This window comes from Blennius ocellaris (genome assembly GCF_963422515.1).
Source record: "Blennius ocellaris genome assembly, chromosome: 12".
NCBI lineage: Eukaryota > Metazoa > Chordata > Actinopteri > Blenniiformes > Blenniidae > Blennius > Blennius ocellaris.
Window position 1 is genome coordinate 9,700,637 of NC_137661.1, and position 22,239 is coordinate 9,722,875.

Here is a 22,239-nt window from a genome sequence, read left to right on the forward strand (position 1 = left end):
ATAAAACATGTGATGCAGAGGTCTTCAGTAAATTCACCTCCATTCTCCCTTCTTCGACGGTCAGGAAGTCGAGGGCTAAAAACCATTCACCTTCATTCCTCAAGGATTAAATTATCACCGAGCACTGCTACGTGGAAAATATACGAGGAAAATGGGGTTAAAACACTGCCCTTTCCTATGATTACTTATTACAAATATTTTGCGGACTTCCATTTCCCTGTCTGCTCTATACCGGATGGCAGGAGTAAACCAGAATGCTGAGTAACCCATGCACGCACAAAACAAAAAACAAAAAAAACTTGTGATGATGAAGTGATGACATGATTATCCAAACAACATCATTTAATAAATGATTTTGAATTACAAAATATCTGTGCAAAAAGGTTCAGACAAAATACAAAGACAAGGCCTCTCTTGGTCAATACGCACCTAAACCTTCTGTAATGAGTACATTATTATTAAAAATACAAATGTTCTTGTATGTTGCTTATTTAAAATAAAAAGAACTAAGTTAAAACAAAATGCATAACAACTTTTGTTTTCGCCAAATACAATAAAAACCTTGATCAAGATTCACAGTCTTGTGTACGAGTGGTTTTTTGCACAGCTATATTAGTACTCATACGTTCATTACATGTATAGGTCACAAACTCAAGATGCCTAGGTAGCTCAGTCTGGTTAGGAAAGGAAAAAAAAAACAACTTTAGGCACAAAGACAAAATATAATTGTGAAGAAAAACTCAATGGGAAAAATTGACCTAATATTCTTTAAATACCTGGATTTTACAGAAGTAACAAATCCAATGCAAAAAAAAACAAACAAACAGAAAAAAAGAGCAACCCCTTCATATTATATTTAACATCCATCCATCTTCTTTACCCGCATTATCCAGACTAGAATCGCGGGGAGCTGCAGTCTATCCCCGTCAACGCAGGGAGATACCTTGGAGAAATCTCCAGATTGTTATTAGCAGACAAAGAAACCACATTCAACATGTGACCGGTATCCAAGCTAAACAATGTGTTTCATAAGGTGTGTTTGCTTCCATTCTCAGGCAACCTGAACTGCTGTTTTACTGCAGTGACGCCAGACGTTACAGCCTCTCATTCTACACGCCACAAATATCAACCTCAAACTTTCCCATTCAAAATATACACTCGTGCTTTTTGTGCTGCACATCCAGAGTAAATTGACTGCGTTACATTTTGGTTTGTGTGGCAAATCCAGGTGATTGATAGCTCAAAAGTCTGTAAACAACAGTGTGATTGAACATATTCTACCAGGAAGACATAAAAACTGATGATTGTCTGCTACTCAGGCACCGAATCAGGGGAGTTTAATAAATATTCTAAACTACAAAACAGCTGCTGTTGCTTTTCTTATTTTGCCTCTATATCATAATCAATGTCACATAGCGAAGGCAGGTGATTGCTGAACTGAAAGTTAATCACAAACATTTCTTTTATTTCACAAATCGTCGAGTGAAGGCACCTTAGCTTACACTGATTATCTTCTGGACAACATGGGACATGCTGGAATATGAAAATAGACATCAAAACAAATAAACAGACAAACTTGAAAATATATATATAAAAAAAAAACAATTTCTGTTGCTTTTTTAAAATCTGTATTGCTTGCTGAGCTTTTGGTTTGAATCCCTTTGCATGTCAACCAAAGCGAGCACTGCATGTTGAGGAAAGTTGTTTCCATGTACCGATAGGAAACCAGGTGAAACCAGAGTGTCTCACTCAACCTGAAACCGGCTTGTAAAACAAGGGCTCATTTAGTGTAAAACAATTGTCTTTTCAAGCACTCGTGTTGTACATTTAAAAATGGTGGGCAGAATTTAGTTTGTGTGTCTGCCCTTTCACCTGTTTGTTTTCAATTGCAGCGTTTTGTACAGAACAGATGCAAAGAAAGAACATGAAAACATGGTCTCCAAACGAAACATTTAGATGCTTTCTTCAAAATCAAACACCGTAGCCGCTCAATACAATTTATAAAGAATCCCACAACTTGTGTGAGACATGAACTCGAAGCGTAAAATTCATAAAGTAGAAACGATTGGATGTTGTGGTGATGGAGTGTTTGCCCTGTGGGTGACGTGGAGGGACGTGAACGCCTGTGCAGCAACACGTGCTCTGTGGAGGCTCATCTGTGGCGAGCTCTGAAAGTTAGATGCTATATTTGATGGAGAATTAAAAAAAGAAATAGTGACGAAAACAGCTCAGCTTCATTCGTCTTCTCAGCGTGGACCTGCTGAAATGCCGTGTGTGCATCTCTCAAATAGTAATGATGATACAGGTGAAACGAAAAACATTCAGTTGTCATTTTAAAAGGGATTTTGAGTTAAAAAAACAAAACAAAACTAACATGCACTCTTCTGATCCAAGTACCTGGACAAGAGCCTTTGCCAGCTGCATTATTAGCTGCGATGAAAGCCACTGAAACACTCGTGTATAGAATCCTCGTTCAAAGGGCAGAAAATATGACCTGCAAACGTTGCAGACTGTTGCACACTGCTGGTCAGTGTTGATCTTGCCAATAGAGGCCACCGGCTGTTCCCACTCCTTTTGTTGTGTCAAGATGCTCATTGGCAAGCAAGTCACCTCCTGACGGACTGAAAGGTCACCACGTGTCTCTGACATCCTGTATGGAACAGTCTATGTCACTGGGTCGTCGGCACAGGAACTTTCCGTCGTCGGATAAAGGATGGACATGTGATGTTTTCACCGAAATAAAAGTTCTTTTGAATATATATCTTTGAATTTCACTCGTTCATTCAGGACTTGTGTACCGTATTTACATAGGTTGAAATAAAAACATGATAGTAAGTACACTTGCTTTAAACAGTAAGGCATTACAAACTCCCGTCAGCTGTCTGGATACTGAAGTAGCTGCAGCAGTGTTTCACGCAGACGTGTGTGGAGGCCGGTTCCTCTGGGGGTCCCAGAGTGGACTTGTGATACTGGATCCCCGGGAGAAACACCAAGCTTCTCATATCTGGGTCCTGAGCAGAAAGCAAGCGGGTCTCTCTGCTTGTGTCTACAGGTCTGCAGTGATGACCGTGTCGTTGTACATCAGAACGTCAGAGTCAGGAGTGAGCAGCGCCGACGTGTGTGACAGGTGGTCCATCTGGCCCATCCCCTTCTGGGAAATTTGTCCATACACGTGAACCTGACCGCCCCCGCTTCCCGGCATGATGCAGTGGGATAGCAAAGGAGTGTTGGCGTCGTGGTTGGAGCCTGTGGTGGAGGGCACCCCGCTCACGTGACCCGTGCTGGTGGAGCCGCTGGCACTGCTGGGCGAGCGGCTTTTAGGAGGCGGCAGGTGGTGCTGGATTACCCTGGTGGGTGGAGCCGGGGGCGCAAAGTGAGCTGGAAAAGCGGCGTATCCCGGCGGGATGGGATACCCGTTGACTGGGATGAAGCGCTGGTGGGTCTGCGGCACAGCCATTGGTGTCCAGGCTGGAATCTGAGCCATCTGCCCCGGCGTGGGGATGGCCTGGGCTGGGTAGAGGTACCCCGCAGTGGCAGCGGCTGCAGCGTATCGAGGGTTGCTGAGGTTGCTGACGGGGCTGGCACTGAGCGAGGTGGTTTGAGTGGTGGCGTTGCCTCCTCCACCAGAGGGCGTACTGGAGCTGGCGTGTGACGAGAGGCCCTCCCAAGCTCGCAGGCGGGTGTGGAGGTCCTTGAAGCGTGGCCGCCGTGCTGGTCCCTCCTGCCAGCACTCAGTCATCAAACCGTAAAACCTGGAGGAGCAAGGAAACAAGGTGGCATTTTCAGCAGCGATAAAGCAGGTGGTATGAGCCTATTTCAATTTTATAAATCCAAGAATAACCCAAGAGTGAGCGCATACTTGTTTATTTTGACAATGTATATCCATATATATGTAAACAGCTTGCACATGCAGCTTTGTTCATGTCAACATTTGTTTATAAAGAATAAAGCTCATTCAAAAGCTTAAAAAGTTGTAAGCGTTGCTCTCTTCTATTCCGCAGCGGTCGCGTCGTACCTTGGGGGGCAGTCTTCAGGGCAGGGCAGAAGCTGCCTCTTCCTCACCATCTCCATCACTTCCTGGTTGGAGAAGCCGTAGTACGGCTGCAGGCCATAGCTGAAGATCTCCCACAGCACCACCCCAAAAGACCAGATGTCTGAATCTGTAGTGAACTTTCCGTAGGCGATGGCCTCGGGGGGCATCCAGCGAATGGGCAGCAAAGTTTTAGGTTGGATGCAGTAGTAGTCTGAGGAGTAGATCTCTCTGGAGAGGCCCAGGTCCGAAATCTTTACGTGGAGCTGTTCACCGACCAAAATGTTGCGCGCCGCGAGGTCTTTATGGATGTAGAAGTGGCTGGCCAGATACTCCATCCCAGCAGACACCTGGTTCAGATCACATACAAGACAGGATTCAAGGAAGCGTTATGAGGCAGGAAAAAATATTCTTGTTGTTCCTAATATTGTTCAAGACGCAGGGAATCACATACATTTCAATATTGCTCTGAGTTTATATTTTAGGAATTAATGGTTGTTTTTCCCCCAAATCTGTTTATTATGTTGGCTCAATACAATGCTTTATATGTGATGTTCATGCTGATTGCAACGCTGCTTTTGATAAATGTCATAGAAATTGTTGTTGTTGTAAAGTATTAGTAAGGGTTAGGCAAAGCAAAGTCAGGGCCACAATACTTCGCTTTAGCAATAGTGTTCTCACTGAGAACACTATTGCTAAATTTATCTAAAAATTAACCATACATCTGGCATTCAATTACTACAAAGTGATTTTCAGAGGTTGTTGCTGTTTTCTACTACTGAATGCATCACTGCTTCTTTGTACAGCTGCTTTTCCTTCTAAACAAGTGTTGAAGTCAAAAACAAAACCTCTTTTACATTGAAAATATTTACAGAGTATACGTGATTTATCATCAATTCTTGTAACAAGGGTGAATAGGTAAAGTAGCCAGACAGGGAATGTTTCGAAAATCTGATATAAATGGTGAGTACGTTTTTAAAACATCAGCTGAAATAGACATCAGATGAAAAAGTCTGAAACTAAAGTGTAGAATTGAAGCACAAACCTTTTGAACTGTTTGAAATTCAATGTAATAAATAAAATGTAAATGAAATAATTAAAGCAGTGGTGCAAATCCAGTTGCTCCACCGTCATGGTTACGTGACAATTGGAAGATGTTTATATACAATTCTAATGCCTTTCAAAATTAGATGACAAATAAACACAATTGAGACACTTAATTGTTAATAAATGCCCATAACATTTAATAACAACCTCTTTCAATGTGAAACACATTAGGAAGTATTACATATTGCAAAAAAATGGAGTACTGCTGGTGAGATAGGCTCTGTGAAGTTGTCGAAGTTGTCAGCTGAAGGAGGATATATGCAAGATTGGAGGGGGAGGAAATATTTTAAACAAATCCCACCCGCTACAAAAGGAGTTTTTAAAACCGTATGAAAAAACCCCACATATTTCACATAATGGTAAAAGTATGAGTTTAAGAATCTTTAAATCCTACCTGCATGGCCATGTGCAGAAAGTCACTGTGATCCAGGCTGGATTTGACCGTGCCGTCTTCATCACTGCTGCAGCCGACGTCTGAATGTGGCGATCGCATGATGAGGAACTCGTGAAGGTCACCTTGAGGCAGAAACTCAAACAGCATGCAGACCGGCTGCTCCTGAGCGACCACGCCCAGCAAGCACACCACGTTGGGGTGCTGCAGCTCAGTCAGCACTGCTGCTTCCTTTGAAGGAAGAAAAAAATAAAAGATGGATAATGGTGAATTTTAAATGAGGAGATGTTTGATCTTTTTTTTTTTTTCTGTGAAGGCCTAATTTTATTTGTGTAGGAATATTTTTGATAATAGAAGCATTGCAAGCTTCTGGCTACACCGTGAGATTTGACAGTTTTTCTTCGATGTCAGTCTTTGTCAGACAAATCCTGAGGGGCATCAATTAAAAAAAGGCTGGACGATTCTACTCCAGGTAACATGTTTTACATATGTCATCAATGGCAATGCTTGTTACTAACTAAATTCACTTGAACAACCTGCCAATAGCTTGATTTATTTTTAGACCCGCTTCCAGTCCAGTCATTTTAAATCTAAATAAAAAATAGTTCACATCTATAGGACTAGAACACAACTTGTTTCAAATGTCCAGCAGTTTATACCTCACAATTATTTTATTAACACATTTCATTCTCCAAAATGATGATGTCTGTTACCCATTTGATAGTGTTTTGCTGTTCACTGCCATGTTCTCTTGTGTTCAAACCTGACCATGACAGGTATTTTCTATGAGACTGAATTTGCTGGAGGTTCCCTTTCAGTTATTGGGAAATCTTTCCTTTACACCACTGTCTATGCTTCCTAAAGCAGGTTTGTTTTTTTGTATTTTTCCTCAATACTTTATTCAATTATTAAATGCTATAAGATGAATGCTATAGAAATGAAGCTGAATTGTGCATCTGAAATGTGAATAACTCCATCAGACTTGTGCCTTTTAATTTTTAAAGGATATCCTCAATTTGGCGTTACTGTGTCCACATATCAATGATGAATATGTTTAAAACACTGCCGTTAAACACCATTAGAATTAAACAGACAACATACCTGTTGAAATTCACCCCATTGCTGAGCACTGGAAATATCTTTCAGAGTTTTTATGGCCACGAGTTGCGTCTGGTCCATGCCCGGCAGGTACAGGTGACCCTTGTAGATCTTCCCTAAAGTGCACTCTCCGAGCTCCTCCATGAAGCGGACAGCTGACAGGGGAAGCTCCTTGGCTTTACTCTACAGAGAGATGAGGAGAAGAATGACAATATTTTCCTTCTTTTGTTGGAGCTCATTTCTTCCCCTTTGACTTTGAGTGCAAAAGTGAAATAACACAGAGTTTACAACACTGCTTGTAAATTGATACAAACTGCCAAAAATAACACCAAACACCTGTTTGACTTATTACAAATTTGATGCGGAGAGCTGATGATTGTTACATTAAAGCTCAATCCTGCCCTTAATGACTCACTTTATACCTTTGGGAGGCAATTTGGGAAATATCATGAAATCTGGCAACATTATCACCACTTCATAGCCTGAAGATGCAGCCCAGAGTTTGACTCAGGTCCTGATTAAACTGTGAGATCGACAGAGAATTACGAACATTTCACAATTTATGTACCTGTGAGTGTTTACAAAGCCCCATTATGATGACGTGTCTTCTTTGTGAGGACACAGATTAATTCCCCGGGAGAACAATCATTTCATCCTTCAGTGGAAACATTATGTTTGGTGAGACTATTGGATGGTTAGTAATGTTTGAGTGTACAGCAAGTTTGCTGCAGGAAAATGAATGTGAGTCAATTTAATGTCCATTGAAGGTAATGAATGCACTGTGTGTGTGCGTGTGTGTGTGTGTGTGTGTGTGTGTGTGTGTGTGTGTGTGTGTGTGTGTGTGTGTGTGTGTGTGTGTGTGTGTGTGTGTGTGTGTGTGTGTGTGTGTGTGTGTGTGTGTGTGTGTGTGTGTGTGTGTGTTGAGAGAAGATAAAAGGTGAGGAGAGGCTGGCGGTTGGCAGAGATTTTCAGATTCCTGGAACTCTGAGATGATTAATGAAATTCCTCTGTGAGCAGGACACATGCACACACACACTCTGAGGGGGGCGCTGAGCGTGTGTGCTGCATATTATGAGAAGCACAGATGTTTTAAGTTATGGGTTTGTCTCACCCTGTCTTTTCACCCCACATCCAGACTCTCTGATCCTCTTCACACCACCACAGTGTGTGTGTGTGTGTGTGTGTGTGTGTGTGTGTGTGTGTGTGTGTGTGTGTGTGTGTGTGTGTGTGTGTGTGTGTGTGTGTGTGTATTCTAACAGTCAGTGGCCCCTGTGTGACCCTGTAGCAAAGCCTTGCTATACAAAATTGTAACAAATGGGAAATAGAATTCATTATTTATTATATATTAAGTTGTGCCTTCAAAGACTAGATTAGGTGTGTGTGTATGAAGTGTATTTGGTGTGTAGAAAAGGTGAAAACTACACTGGTGGTACCTGCACACTTTTGGCTCAGACATCCTGCGATCCACAGCGACCTTAAAATCGACAGTATAATTCTACAACTGCATGGTTGTCACATTAAAAACTCTCCGTAATGTCCTGTAACCTCGACTCCTTGTAGATATGAGAATTTCTTTTAAACACACTAAACAACACATGAAGACGCTCACATTTTAGACTCGTAAACCCCTCCCCCCAAAAAACCTCCAAAAGCCAGTCCAATCCGAAAAACTAAAATAAACCAGAGACATTAATGGCAGCTGACATTTTGCAGTCCTGTCTACAGTTGTTGATAGTAATGTTACACACATTAACTTAAGCATCTGCTTTAGTTTGCCCAGGGAGACACATTGTCTCAATAACCCTATATCCTCTACCTAAACCACCGAAATTATGTGGAAAAAGATAAACAGACGTGATAGGACGGAGTGTGCGACCTTGAAAGAAACATGATACACATCCCGATGCGAGCCGTAAGCTGGAGTATCTGCATTACAAACACTGTCTATAAAAGCAGGAGAGGAGGATGGAAAGGAAGGGGAAAAAAAAGGTTTAGGGAGGGACGGACAAAGAGCAACAAAAAAAAAAAGATGGATTTGGTGAGAGCAGGAGGGAGACGAGGGGTGTGAGGTGTGGAAAAAGAGACAGCGGGAAAGAAATGAAGAGAGAAAGAGCTGCAGATGAACATTCTTGGACGTGCTGAGATCTGATGACAAAGATCTAAAGCTCTGACTGAGAGACAGGTCATTTCCACACACTCCACCCCGCAGCCGCTGCATGCTGGGACGTCTCTCACTTGACGCACGGTGTGTTGTGATTCCTTCTGCAGGCTGTCCTCGTGACAGAAAGACAAGCAGAGCACAGCAACGCTTGTTCAACACAATCAGTGTTGATCAACAGACTGAAAACTACATTACAGGTAGTTTTTATAACCTATGAAGTTACTGCAAATATTCATGGAGCAAGTTACTCGGGAAAGCATATTTTAATGCTGGTTCTAATTTTTCCTTTCAACTTAGGTGAGAAATTAGCTAGGCTGTCAGCATCGTGTGAGTGAGTCTCATATCAAATTTGCTTATTTGGGCAGCTATTTGAAGGAACATGCTCTAAAATCTGGGAGTAATTCTTTATTGATCCAATAACAGCAACAATCTTTGCTGACTAACAATGTGTTTTAGTCAATACAGGAAAATGTTAATGTTACTTTCAATCAGCGATCTTTCATGTTACTCTTGTTGTGTTAGTTCAGAGTTACTCCAGTAAACATGAGTTGAAGGAAACAGTTAAGAGAAAAAATGTAGGTAAGGATAAAGTGAAAAGCCATCCCATTGAGCAGGACAGAGAGAGAGCAGCTCATCATCTCTCGAGCCACCATCTCTTTTCTTGTGTGAAAGAAAAGTACCAGGGAATAAGCCTGATGGAATTTCAGTAATTGTGATTAAATCAAACATTTTATATTAATAGACAACTACTCATTCATTACTGTCATTACAAATCAACCCACTGTGATTGGACTTTATGATGTAAATAATAGACGCTGTAGGACGACACTGAGGCTTCTTTACCTTTGGCTTGTATGCAGTTGTGAGCATGGACATCTCAACGTTTTGTCCTCGGACCGGTTTGGGTTGGCGCGGGGCGGGAGGCCTGGGAGACTTCTGGTTGTTGCGGCACACACAAATGAAGAGAAAAAGCAGTACGATCGCCAAGGGGATGGCGACACTGGGAACCAGGATGTACAAGATCTCCATGTTGCCACCACCGGATTTGTCCTTGTGATCTGATGATGAGACGGAGGACAGGAATATATTGTACCAGGACTGCAGACTGAAGACTTACTGCTGTTTCCAGAAGTGGCATTAGTGCATTTTAATTCAACTTAAGCACACTCACAGGAAAAAACAACAACAAAACATCGTTAACAGTAGTAATACTGACTTAAATGATGCAAAGAGAAACAACCGGTTCACTATTTGTACGAGTTCTCCAGGTCACAAGTATCATGTTTTATCTTTTTTCAATCTATTCTGAGAGGAGCGGATGAGTTAACCTTGGTTCAAATACATTCCATCCATTTAACTTCAAATGTGTTCATACTGAATGAAAAGAAATGAAAATGAACAAACATTTGTATGTTCAACAGAAAGAAAAAAAAAGTATTCATGTTAAAAAGATGACATAAAGAGAGTGTCAATATATTCGAGGATCTCACCACATATGGGTATGTCACACAGCTCCATCCGGACGCCCTCATCCAGCGTGAAGCACCAGGGGGCCTCGTGTTTGTTCCCCGGGTTACGGCAGTACGAGTGTCCCCCGTTCAGCTCCATGTAGCGGACGGCGAGGTACGTGTGGCTGTGAGGATACTGCGAGTTCCACGGCTGACACTGACGCCCCGACTTGGTCACACTGACCGTCCCCCTGTAATCGGCTCCGCTGTTGTTGTAACACTTGTGATCTGGAGAGGGCAGATGGGGGGGGGGGGGGGGGGGTAGAAAGATGAGGTAAACACTTTTACCAACTTAAAATAAAGTATTTCCCTCAGGACTTAGCTCTGCATTCAAAAAGTGATATCCATGTTTTGAAACAAATACTAACTTCAGTTGAACAAATGATGAAGTTGAATGGCCTCTAATTAACCATCACATGTGTCAGTTTATAGCCTGCTTCTCCTGCTTCAAGAAGGCAAATTCTCTTTTGGAAAGTAAGTAAGAAGGTACCATTAATATATATATAATAATTGAATTTCAATGCAGCGGTTCCCTTCAAAAAACCAACAATCTATGTGACCTCCTCTGCCAGATGTTATTGGCCATACATCATCATAGACTGTTAATCCACAGTGACAATACTGAGCAATATACTAACATCACACCATTTTTTTTTCAATTTTATGCACCGAATTCCTTTCATTTTTCATACCTGCAATGCAAAATCAAAAAGATTGAAAAGACTTCCATTTACAGCATATTTTGAAGAAATACTGACCCAATGGCAAATACTAATCTGAATAAGTGATCATTCAACTTTGAACATTTCTGTCTATCAAATAGCTAAACAATACCTCACTTTTAAAAGTTAGTCTTTTAATCCTTAAAATCCTATGCACCCGGCATACAAAGCTCAGTATGACAAAACCTGCTCTCTTCAATCTGTTATAATGAGTGCTGGTGGTAAGTAAGTCGCAGCTCTTACTTTTATTAATGGTTTCAGCCATCGGGATCCCGATCCTCAGACAATTTGCAGCCTGCAGACTGTCGAAGGCAGCCAGGTCCTCACAGTTTGGCAGTTTGAGTCTCTTCAGTATAATTGGATTGGAGCGGGCGATGATATACTCCGTCTTACACAGGTCATTCTCCAGGATCTCACATTCGTCCTTACAGAGGTCCCGAGGCTTGTCGGTGCCGGAGCTGCGGTCGCATGTCGGGAAGGCAAAGTGGCAGAGGGAAGGGATGGCAAACTGGGAGCAACGATCCGACAAATGGTTGGACGTCCCAATCATGGTGAAGGCAGCTGAGAATGAGGGCGAAGGAGAGACATTTCCAAAGAGAATGGTTTCATTTCAGAATTCATCCACACATATATCAACCATCATACTGCAGTATTGCGATTTGCTTCCAGAGTCAGGACCTTTTTTTGTGCAGATTGCAACCTGTGCTTCTGGTGTTTATCGTTTTCCCCCCCAGATATTATGGTTTTCTCCCATGATGCAAACATGTGCGTTGGGTCAATTAGTCACTAACTTTCTGTGATAGACTGATGGCCTGTCCACAGTGTACTCTCCCTTTCGTTTTGCCCAGTATTTGCTGGTTTAAGCTTTAACGTCCTGCGACGCTTGGCACAACTTGCTACGTCTGCTGGGCTCTTTGAGCATCTGCTGACGAGAATAGCAAAGTCTTAAATGTATGAGTCAGAGTGAAACTGTACAGTTATTGCAAACATATGCCTTCCTGTACTTGTCATTATCAATAAAGCTGCAATGGTTAGAGAAGGAGACAAGCAAATAAAAAGTGGATAAGTAAGGCTGGCTTCAATCCAAATGTTCCTGCAACACATGTTGCTTGAATAAAATGATCATAAAGATCAATAAAGGTGATATTAAATCCAAAATGGTAGACAAGGACACTCTGGCTATAGTACTTATGATTTACAATCCCACTATGTGGTTATTATGACTCTGTGGCCTCATAAATCTTAATTATCACTCGGCCTTGATGTAACAGATGAGAGTCTGAGATTAGAGGCCTCTTTGTCTCAAAACTGTTTGGAAGAAAAGTTAACAGTGGCATTGATGGAACCAATACCACAAACTTTAAAATGACCTCTGTGGATAGAAAAAAAACCCCCATCCAAAACAAAAACGTAAAAACACAGTTATGTATAACAGTATCAAATGGTTTGTAGGTCATATTTGCATCCAGAGTGAAGACTACCTGGATTTCTTTAAACATCAAGAGCATATAATATAAGTTTTATTTTATATAAAACATAAATTGTTCACTGATTCAGAAATAAAACGAACGGACACTTTGAGGTTTCACAATAGTAATAATAATAACATCCAAATACATAAAAAAAAAACCAAAAAAAAAAACCCAAAAGAGGTCACCATGACAGACCAAAATGACCAAAAAATTAGTTTGAAAAACAACTTTAGGCTTTGTTGATGTGGAAAATACAAACGTATTGTTGGTGCCCATTTTGTTATGATCATTTATACTATGTAATGTGAACCAGTACCAAAGCCCTGACACAAATGTTGCATTTACAAAGGTAAAAAAAAAAAAAAAGTTGACATGGAAATAAAGCCTCAGTTTAAAGGCTGTAATTTGAAGCGATGTCGAGCCGGACTACATTATATTGAGAGGTGGTTCTAAAATGTTGGCCCTTCCTTTGACGTACATGAGAAACGTCAGAAACACCCTTGAAAACATTGCAGTCCCACAGATCTGCAAACTACAACATTCAAATATGAACAGATACATAAATCAAAACCATTCAGATGTTCTCAAGCAAAACTGAATATTATACTACCTTTGTGAACTCATAATATATATATCCAAGTTGTTTGACTGGATTTCATTTACGGTAATTGTATAGCTGGACTTGATCAGAAATTATTATAAAAAACACACATTATGTAATGTAATGTAATGAATGAATGGATGAATGTAATTGTAGTACTGTTGTAGTATTGAACTGCAGCTTAAATAAGATGAAGTAAGTGAAAGCGGTGGAAATATTTCCAGATGATTCTATTAATCATCTGAACGTATTACATAATTTAAAGTAAATGTATTTGTGTACAGATGTACACGAATGTACTGTATGTAATATGCATTTACTGATAGAAAATGCACTTATACACTGTTACAAAGCAAATTTTGCTTAAAATAATAGGCTTGATGTATCTATGTCTGTCTGTTTAAATAGTTTTTATTGTGTGTTTCCAGCTCTGAAATGCAGAGAAACATTTGTTATTGATTATGTGTTCTAGGTAGCTTTGGTCATGATTAATGAACTTCTCTAAAAATGAGTTCCTGCTCAAAGATTTTCAAGGTGGCAGTACAGAAATACCTGTTTGACAATGAAGAGAAACTGTAATGAAAGTATCACCATATGATGCATTTTGTTAAATAGATCCTTGAGCTACTTCTTCATGCAAATACACAGCATTGGTTTTTTTTTGTTTTTAAAAAAAAAAAGAAGGATTAAACTCATAAAACCCAGTGAATTATTCTCACCTGTTATCTGTGTCTCAATCTCTCCTTGCATCTGCAAAGAGTCGACAAAGATGCTGCGGTTACCGATGAAGCGAGCGCAGGCGATGCCTCTGTACGGCTGGCAGAATCCTTCCTCGTCAAACTCCTCCCTGAGAGGACACAGAGAAAAATAACATCTAAAGGTTCAAGCAGTCTGAATCGTGATCCCACAGTATATCTGCTGGAGGAGTTAAAACACCTGCACAGACACACCACTAGAGGTCAGCATATATTTGAACATGCCTGAAATGTTCACGAGCTGACGTTTCTTTAAGTGGAAAGCCTGTTTCATGATGCTGCCTTGTCTTTGAGGAGTCACACTATTGTTGAAGCCAGACCTCTCTCTCTCTCTCTCTGATTTAATAATTGGCTTCTTCATTCCTGTTATGACAGAAAGATGTCACCATGAACCATAATTTGAAACACATGTACAGAAAAAGTGAGTTATGTTTTCACAACTTCAGCATGTTTATTTCTCTCTGCGATCCCATCTCGTCTGGGTCCTTTTCTGATTTAATGTAGCATTTCCTGCTGTTCCCCTTGTTAGCTTTTTCCCCAACACACTCATCTCCCCTCTTGTTTCATCCTAATCTCCTCCCTCTGCTTTTCCGTCCATACACAGATGAACACACGAACCCCACGCTCGCTAACAAGCCGTTTGCTCGGTGTGTGTTCATGCTGTCTTATATTTTAAGCTGTGCCACATGGGGACTTTAAGAACATGCACAAGCAATATAGCACAGAGAAGTACATGATGCCACCGCACGAAAACACACATCACTGGTGGACATGAAGGATTGCTCGATGCTTCGCTGTGTCGAGCAATGACAAGCAGGAGTGCTTCCTTTGAAACGGACATAGCTGGAAAACTTTATAGAATAAATAATAGATTAGAGAATAAAGACAATAGAAACTGTCATTAGGTCTGATTTGCTGAGGGACAAAACCATACTCAAATATTTGACTAATATAGAAAATGTAATATATTTAATATAAATGTGTTTATAACTTTAAAAATATCCTCTGAAAAAGATGGGAACAATCTATTTATATTTAAGATTTATTCAGTCCAGCCTGCACATAAACTTTGAGAGATTCTAGAAATTTGACACGCACAATTGAGCACAATTCAATTAAACCATGTGTGATTCATTACATATGGTAACATGGACAGAAAAAAAACTATTTAGTCATTTCCATGGTCAATCATCTGTTGTAATTGTTACAATTAAAGCTATAAAGCAACTTGCATATTTATTCATAAATATCCGGTTCGTGCCTGTTTATTTGAAACTTTGTGAATGAAGTCACACACTGTGTCACCTCCCATTACATAGCACTTCCTGCGTTTCACTGTTTTATTATCACCCAAACAAGCCTGTAGTGTTTGTTGACAAGAGTCAGTTAGTTTACTAGCGACATAACAGAGTGTGAACTACTCAAATTACTCCACAAGTCCAACAGTTTGTAATTAGTGCAACGCTTCGAGCACTTACGTGTTTTAAAGATGCAATCTAAAACAAGGTGACAATGGTGTAGACATGCACACAAGAATGCACAAATTTCTACTAGAACACGCACACAAAAAGGCCCAGTCATACCAAAGGGTGTGAAAGTTTGGTGTGAGCGTGGGGTCATTAGGTTCCCTCTCTCTGAGGAGTGTTAAGTGACTGAAGGGGCCAAGGTCAGTTCCTTCTACCCTCGTCTGTACACTTCTAAATGGGCTTTCCAGACCTGGAACCGCGCACACACACACTGCTGCTGATTCCACAGAGATGTGGTAATCATACATTTGCAGCTTATAACTAAAAACTCAATGATGGTAAAAAAAAAAAAAGAAGGATATCAGAAATAATGACTTCATGTTGTGGTGTATTGGCTGAAATCTTAACACCCCTTCGACAAGCCGCAAACTCCTACATTTTTTTCCTCATTTGGCAAAGAGTTTACATTTACATTTGACATTAATGCTGCACATGCAGAGTCTTCTAATGAAGATAGACGCACGTCAAAGTTGGGTGACTAATTTGAGGTACTGCCGAGTGTTATTCTCGCTACTGATCGGAATACATTGTAGCGTAATATAAAAAAGGCGACTGAAGCATGAGAAAATGCAGATGTTGGAGAGTGTCCAGACAGCCCAGGCAGAGGTCCCTTCGGTTGTGCGTCACAGAGGATGAGAGACACACACATCCACACTAACATACAGCCACACACAGACAAGTAAATGACAAGGGAGAGGAGACGATCCACCACAATGCAGCCAGATCCCCGCTGGCAAATTATAACTCTGGCCAGTCCAAACGCCCTCAATCAAACCAGCACAAGCCGAATCACAAATCTTTAGCGAATCAGCCTGAAATTCAAAATCCTGTCTGGGAACCTCTGGAAGTGTTTGTGTCTTATTGGGTGCAGCTGAGATAACTTAGAACATTTCTGAGGAGATAAATAGTTGAGTAATATACACTTAGAAAAACCTAATCACTGTGAGACATCTGAGGTTTACTTTTCTTGAACTTTATATCCATTTTTATCTTTCGCGTGTATGTGTGTGTGCGTGCATGCGAGCTATCCCAGGAAGGGAAAGCCGAGTGCGGTTGCTATTTGTGTAAACAGTGGATAGCTATTCAGGCCTTTTATTTTACACACCAACGCCACGGGCCCTGTGTGTAATGTTTTATAACAGTTAATTACAAGGGAAGGCTTTTGCCTCTGAGACTGGATCTGTAATCCAGATATAAACAGAAAAGCGAGCTGAGCCACAGAACCTAAACAAGGTATTGAGGACATTGATTCATTGTCCAATTACATTTTTTTCCAGACTCATTATTGATTCAAGGAAGCAGCCAAATGCTTTTTCCAGCACCACCCTCACCCACGTGCATGTGATTACTTACGTTCACACCTGGGTATGATATAATAGAATGAGGATTGCAGTTTCAGTGTGAGCTATTCAGGGAAGCATGTGCACATGTGTTCAAATCCATGGTAGTTATCTTTGATTTCTAATTTTGGAAACAATTTTTTTTATGTGAACTGAAATTCAGCATGCACAAGCAGTATTAAACTGCTTGAATTATAAACTGAAATCGGCGTCAAATGCACCGCTTTAAAAAGGTACTTTAATGCTGCAGTAACGTTGTCTTGCACTTGTTGATTGTCGTATTTTAAAACAACAACTTTAGATGTAAGAAGGTCATGCCACTGATCATAATGCTGTTGAAATATCTCTTTCAAAAATGTTTGTGCGATCTAATCAACTATGCAAAGAGTTGACGTATTTTACTTTACAACACCGTGTTTCAATTTAATTCTTGTCCTGATTTTTTACAAAAATGAAACCATTCGACAAAGGAATTTAATGATACACCTTCTTAACGGCCAGTATATACACACACACACACACACACACACACACACACACACACACACACACACACACACACACACACACACACACACACACACACACACACACACACACACACACACACACACACACACACACACACACACACACACACACACACACTCATACAGACAGGCCACAGCTTTCATCTCCAGGACAAATTTGACCATTAATGACATGTTCACTGGAGGGGGGAAAGAATTCAGCCCAATAGGCTGGATATCGAACCCACAAAAGTGGATGAGTCAAATTCATATTCTTCACGGAGTTCAGTTGGGTGTCAAAGACAAAACAACTGGATTCGCTTTTAGCTCATAATTGCTAACAAATGCTCAGTTTCTTTCTTCTTACCCCCTCACACCCCCCTCACTCATCATGAGCCTCTCTCCTGCATAGATGAATCATGTCGGCTTTCATGTGATGCAATTTCACGGCAGGTTTTCATTCGGAGCAACACACAGGACAGCTGTGGCTTTCAACTGAATGGATCAATAGGGAAAGTGGAAAAGAAGAGAAACAATTAAATCAATAAGCTGTTTTTTATGTTGTTGTTTTTTCTCTAGCATTTCCGATCATATAAAATATTAAATATGTTTTTATTCGTCATTCCTTTGCTGATCTTTCTGTCTGCACAGACTATATGAGTACAGTGCACTTGAGGACAAAACCATGACACACATTTCTTTCCTAATGTGTGTTATTGTTTGCACTGTTTATTTGTCACTCCTTGTTTGAACCGCATTATTCTCTCAAATGCATCTTAGAGATAGGATTAGAATTTGGATTTACGCTTTCATATTGTCTTTCACTCATTCATTCATTCTAGAGAACGTCTTTTGGAGTTTTTGGAAGTAACTGTAATCACCAAGAATCTGTGAGCTGTGATGACAGGTTTGTGTTGAGTCTTGGGATTTAAAAGGATGTGAAACTCAAGGGTTTTTGTTGGAGGAAACACAGAAAAAGAATGGGATCCGAGGAGGCAAAGGGCGGATCCTGATGACATTTTAGATTTCAGGGTTTCATTCCCAGGAGCTGCTGTGGGCGCTGAGTGAAGAGGAGATGAGCTGCTGGCAGTATTAGGTCACAGCTGTTGATTCCTGACGGAAGATGCCCTGCAGCCACAGACTAGCTATTTTAGCTAATTGTTTTTCCTTTTTAATTCAGCAATTTCCATCACAGAGAATATAAATAAAAAAAACAACAACCTTAGAAGTTGCCAATAGCTCTAAAGTGTAAATGGTTGAACCTGAAATTTGTACTATACTCATTTTATGCATCAAAGAGAATATTAAACATTGATGTGAATGATGGAGATCTTTCTAGTGTGTGTGTGTGTGTGTGTGTGTGTGTGTGTGTGTGTGTGTGTGTGTGTGTGTGTGTCACCCATTATATCTGATGTCTTTGATCTATTATGGATCAGGAAAAAAAAAAACGCAAAAAAAAATTGGGCTCAAATCAAAGTGTAAAATGTCTATGGTCCTGATGAATTATGAATATATTCTTTCAGTTATATTAAAGAAAGGTTTTTGAAACGTGATCCACAAATTACGAACACAAGTTGAATGTGAGCACTGAGGCCATTTGTTGTTTTACCAAAGGCACAGGAATACGTGAAAAACATAAGCAAAGAAGTCCAGAAAAAATACATATAAAATAACTACATACAGTTGTGTAGCATTATTATTAATTATTATTATTATTATTATTATTATTATTATGTTTGAGATGTGCGCTTACATTAGATGAGTTGTTTCCAACATTAAATCAAAAACATGAAAGGGTCTGAAATAGACAAGGAAGCAAAGAGGAAGTAACTAATACTAAGATTATTTACCATTTGTTTAGAGTCATCAAAAGTCCCCACATTAACCGTGTGATGATTTGATGAACTTAATTCAATTAGTGTGAAAGATTCACTCACGTGCAGATTTTATCTGATTTTATCTGAGTAATCCTGAAACATGCACACATTTCATTCAATTAACTGCAGGGCAGTGATTCACCTGTTGGATCTCTTGCAATGGTGCACAATCGTTGACAGTACTATTTCAATGTGTCTGCGTGTGCGGTTGGACTGTGTACTAGAAATGCTCCCGCGCTGACGAGGAGCCAAAATGGTCACCAGAGGCTGAGGTCGACTGGGATCTGTGGCTGCTGGTGGCCCGTGACCACACTGAGAATGCACAGGGAGTGAGGGAAACTGAGGCGCTGCATTAAGATACAATGAAGAAAGAGAAAGCCCTCAGCATCCTCATGTTACGACTGTTCATTGAGGGCAACAATAGAGGCTTCTGTCAGAAAGCCGGAGTTTCAGGGGGGATGAAGAAAAAAAGAGGCAAGAAGAAACAAAAGGAATAGTTGTTTTTTTTCTAATTTCATCAAGTTGATTGCATAGTTTTTTATCTATTTTATAAGGAGGACGTTGATTAGAATGGTAAAGATGTCATTTGACTTTGATTTGTTGTTGCTAAATGCTTCAATCATTTACTTCAAGAGGCTTCATTTTTAGAGTGCACGGCTTCATATTCTCAATCTGACCCGCAGTCATGATGTTTTCTCTGTATTTTCTATCTATTCTTGAAAAATGATCCTGCCACACATGTAGAATCTGTCACTATCAGAGTTTAAAGATTTTTTTTCTCGAAGATGTTGCAACTGCTGGTGATTTTGGAGAGTCTTATATCAAAAAAACAAAAATGGAAGAGAGAAACACAGAAACATTTACACAAGATTTAACTTAGTGTGCAGATCTCATCTCAAAATATTCACAAAACACCTCCAGGACATAAATACTAGTGTTTGATGAGTACGACTAAACCCTGCTAAAGAATTTATTGTAAGACTTTGCCCACACAGGCTGGAAGTCTGTCTGCCGATAAAGCTGAAGGTTTTTAATGACAGGGTTACCACATAATGGTAATTCAACATCCAGAAAAAGATCATCACTCTGAACAAAGCTCCTGACCCGGTGACATCACTGCCCTGAAGGATTTGCTGGGGAATTGGGAGCTCCGGGGTTGGGGGAGGAGGAGGAGGAGGAGGAGGAGGAGGAGGAGGAGGAGGAGGAGGAGGAGAGCTCAGGCGCCAATCAGCCTGTCAATTAGAAGGATATAGGAGGCAATACGTGTACTCAAACCAAACATAAACCCAGTGGTATTTAGACAGATGGATACAAACAAATGAAACACAGGGGTCAAATAGCAGAATCAAATGTGAGAGGTGGAGCAGCGGCAGGAAGCTTTTGTTTGATTAATCACTTGAAGATCAATCAAAATATAAACACTGGAGAAAGGAAAGGGTCAGACAAACGAGTGAGAAAAGTTGAAGGTTGGAGAAAAAATCCCTGAGAGAAACAGATGAAGAGATAACTGAACAAAAGATAAGAGACAATAGGCTGAAACATTAGCTGTGTTCTTGAGCAGGCATGAAATTAATACATGCCTGTGGGTATTAATTCTTTGTAAAAAAAAAGTCCTTCATCAAACAGCCAACAGTATGTGACAAAAAATCTTACATTGATTTTCATGAAACCACATTACGACTGATTTCCAGGAGTCAAACCAGCTGGTATTCTATTTTTGTAAAAAGGTTTTTCCCACCCTGCAGCAGTATTACAAACTCTATTCTCCTTTCCCACTTTTACTGTGGTAAAAATTCCAGTTTTAATTTTATTTTTCTTTCTTGCCAACCGTCGTTCAATTGACTCCAGGCTGCCTGCAAACATCCGTGTGGAAATAATAATAACAGGAAAAGCTAAGAAAACAGAAAAGAATGAACAGGAGGAATTACACTGCCAAGAGCTACTTCGGTGATTTAGGCTGCATGTACGCCCGCTCCCCTTTCTGCACAGACGAGTGCTCACTTCTCCGGTTGATTTACAACATTATATTGCCTCGATCACAGATCTTCATCTGAACACACAAAGACAAACCCTTAAAAAAGACAAGAGGACACATGTTCTGGCTGACGGGCTGCTGACAGAGCTTCAAGGACAAGCACATTCATGTCTAAACGCAAGCAGGGCTTCCTGAAGAGAGACAAGTAATCCTTGACGTGGCTGATCACAAGTCACTAAAGACATGCATTGTGGGGAGAGACAATTCTGCCGCAGTGTGGATCCCATAAATAATCCTTCACACACTCCGCACTCAAAAGGTGTCTGCAGGACATGAAAAATAAACACAAACGGCTCACATTTGGGTAAAACAATCCCTGTTTAAGCAAATTCACACTATCAAACAAAGCCTTTGTTCAATGAACACAATTCACTGCATGTCTTCGGATATAAATCATTTAAAAAAATCCAACTCTTGTGCATTTTTATTTCTGCAGCCACAAATTCATTCACTAAATCTTTTTTATTCAGCAATGAAACCGGAGCTTAACAATGATGACTTTCCCTTGACTCAAAAGCGCTTCTTTGCAAAATGACGAGTTAATATCTTCTTTGCTTGCTTCCCACATCATCCTGGATTCAAACTGAATCATGATCTGTGATCGTTGCAAATAACCCAATTGGTGTATCTATGATTATTTATTTTCAATATATGTTTATTTATTTTAGTGTATGTCTATTGGGATTCACTCCAGCGGCTCCGCCCTTTTGCCCTCACTTTGTGGATGTATTGAAGATAAATGGAGAAAGATAAATTAAATACAGCCACATTCACATAACTCAGACCTTCAATTTGTTTAACTTCAAAATGAAAAATACATTTGAACAAAAATCCATCTCCTGTAACTGCACTGTCACTCACCTGAGGAGTTGTGTACTTGGGCACATTCAATATGACATATTTGATCATCTCTCATTCTTGGAGCAGAACAGTGGAGGGCATGCTACTTGCATTACATGCCTTTAGACACAAAAAATATTTACGTTTTTTCCACATCCTGCATATGTTAAGTTTTTGTATTATGTACATGAAAAGTAATTATGTATGTGAAAAAGGATGCCGACAATTTAAAAAATATTATTTTGAGGGAATCTCACCGATGAATTG

General features: G+C 40.2%; 1 protein-coding gene across 1 annotated transcript in view; it reads right to left on the minus strand.

Annotated features, from left to right (window-relative positions):
* Positions 1 to 396: 396 nt before the first annotated feature.
* Positions 397 to 22,239, minus strand: part of ror1 (receptor tyrosine kinase-like orphan receptor 1) — a 129,505-nt gene continuing 107,662 nt past the window's right edge. The window contains exons 4-11 of the mRNA XM_080506933.1: positions 13,810 to 13,937; positions 11,261 to 11,578; positions 10,278 to 10,523; positions 9,631 to 9,845; positions 6,630 to 6,809; positions 5,532 to 5,759; positions 4,016 to 4,380; positions 397 to 3,752 (exon numbers count right to left, since the gene is read on the minus strand). Coding sequence (XP_080363059.1) covers positions 3,047 to 3,752; positions 4,016 to 4,380; positions 5,532 to 5,759; positions 6,630 to 6,809; positions 9,631 to 9,845; positions 10,278 to 10,523; positions 11,261 to 11,578; positions 13,810 to 13,937 — 2,386 coding nt within the window. The 3' untranslated portion in view covers positions 397 to 3,046. The remainder of the gene's footprint in view (positions 3,753 to 4,015; positions 4,381 to 5,531; positions 5,760 to 6,629; positions 6,810 to 9,630; positions 9,846 to 10,277; positions 10,524 to 11,260; positions 11,579 to 13,809; positions 13,938 to 22,239) is intronic.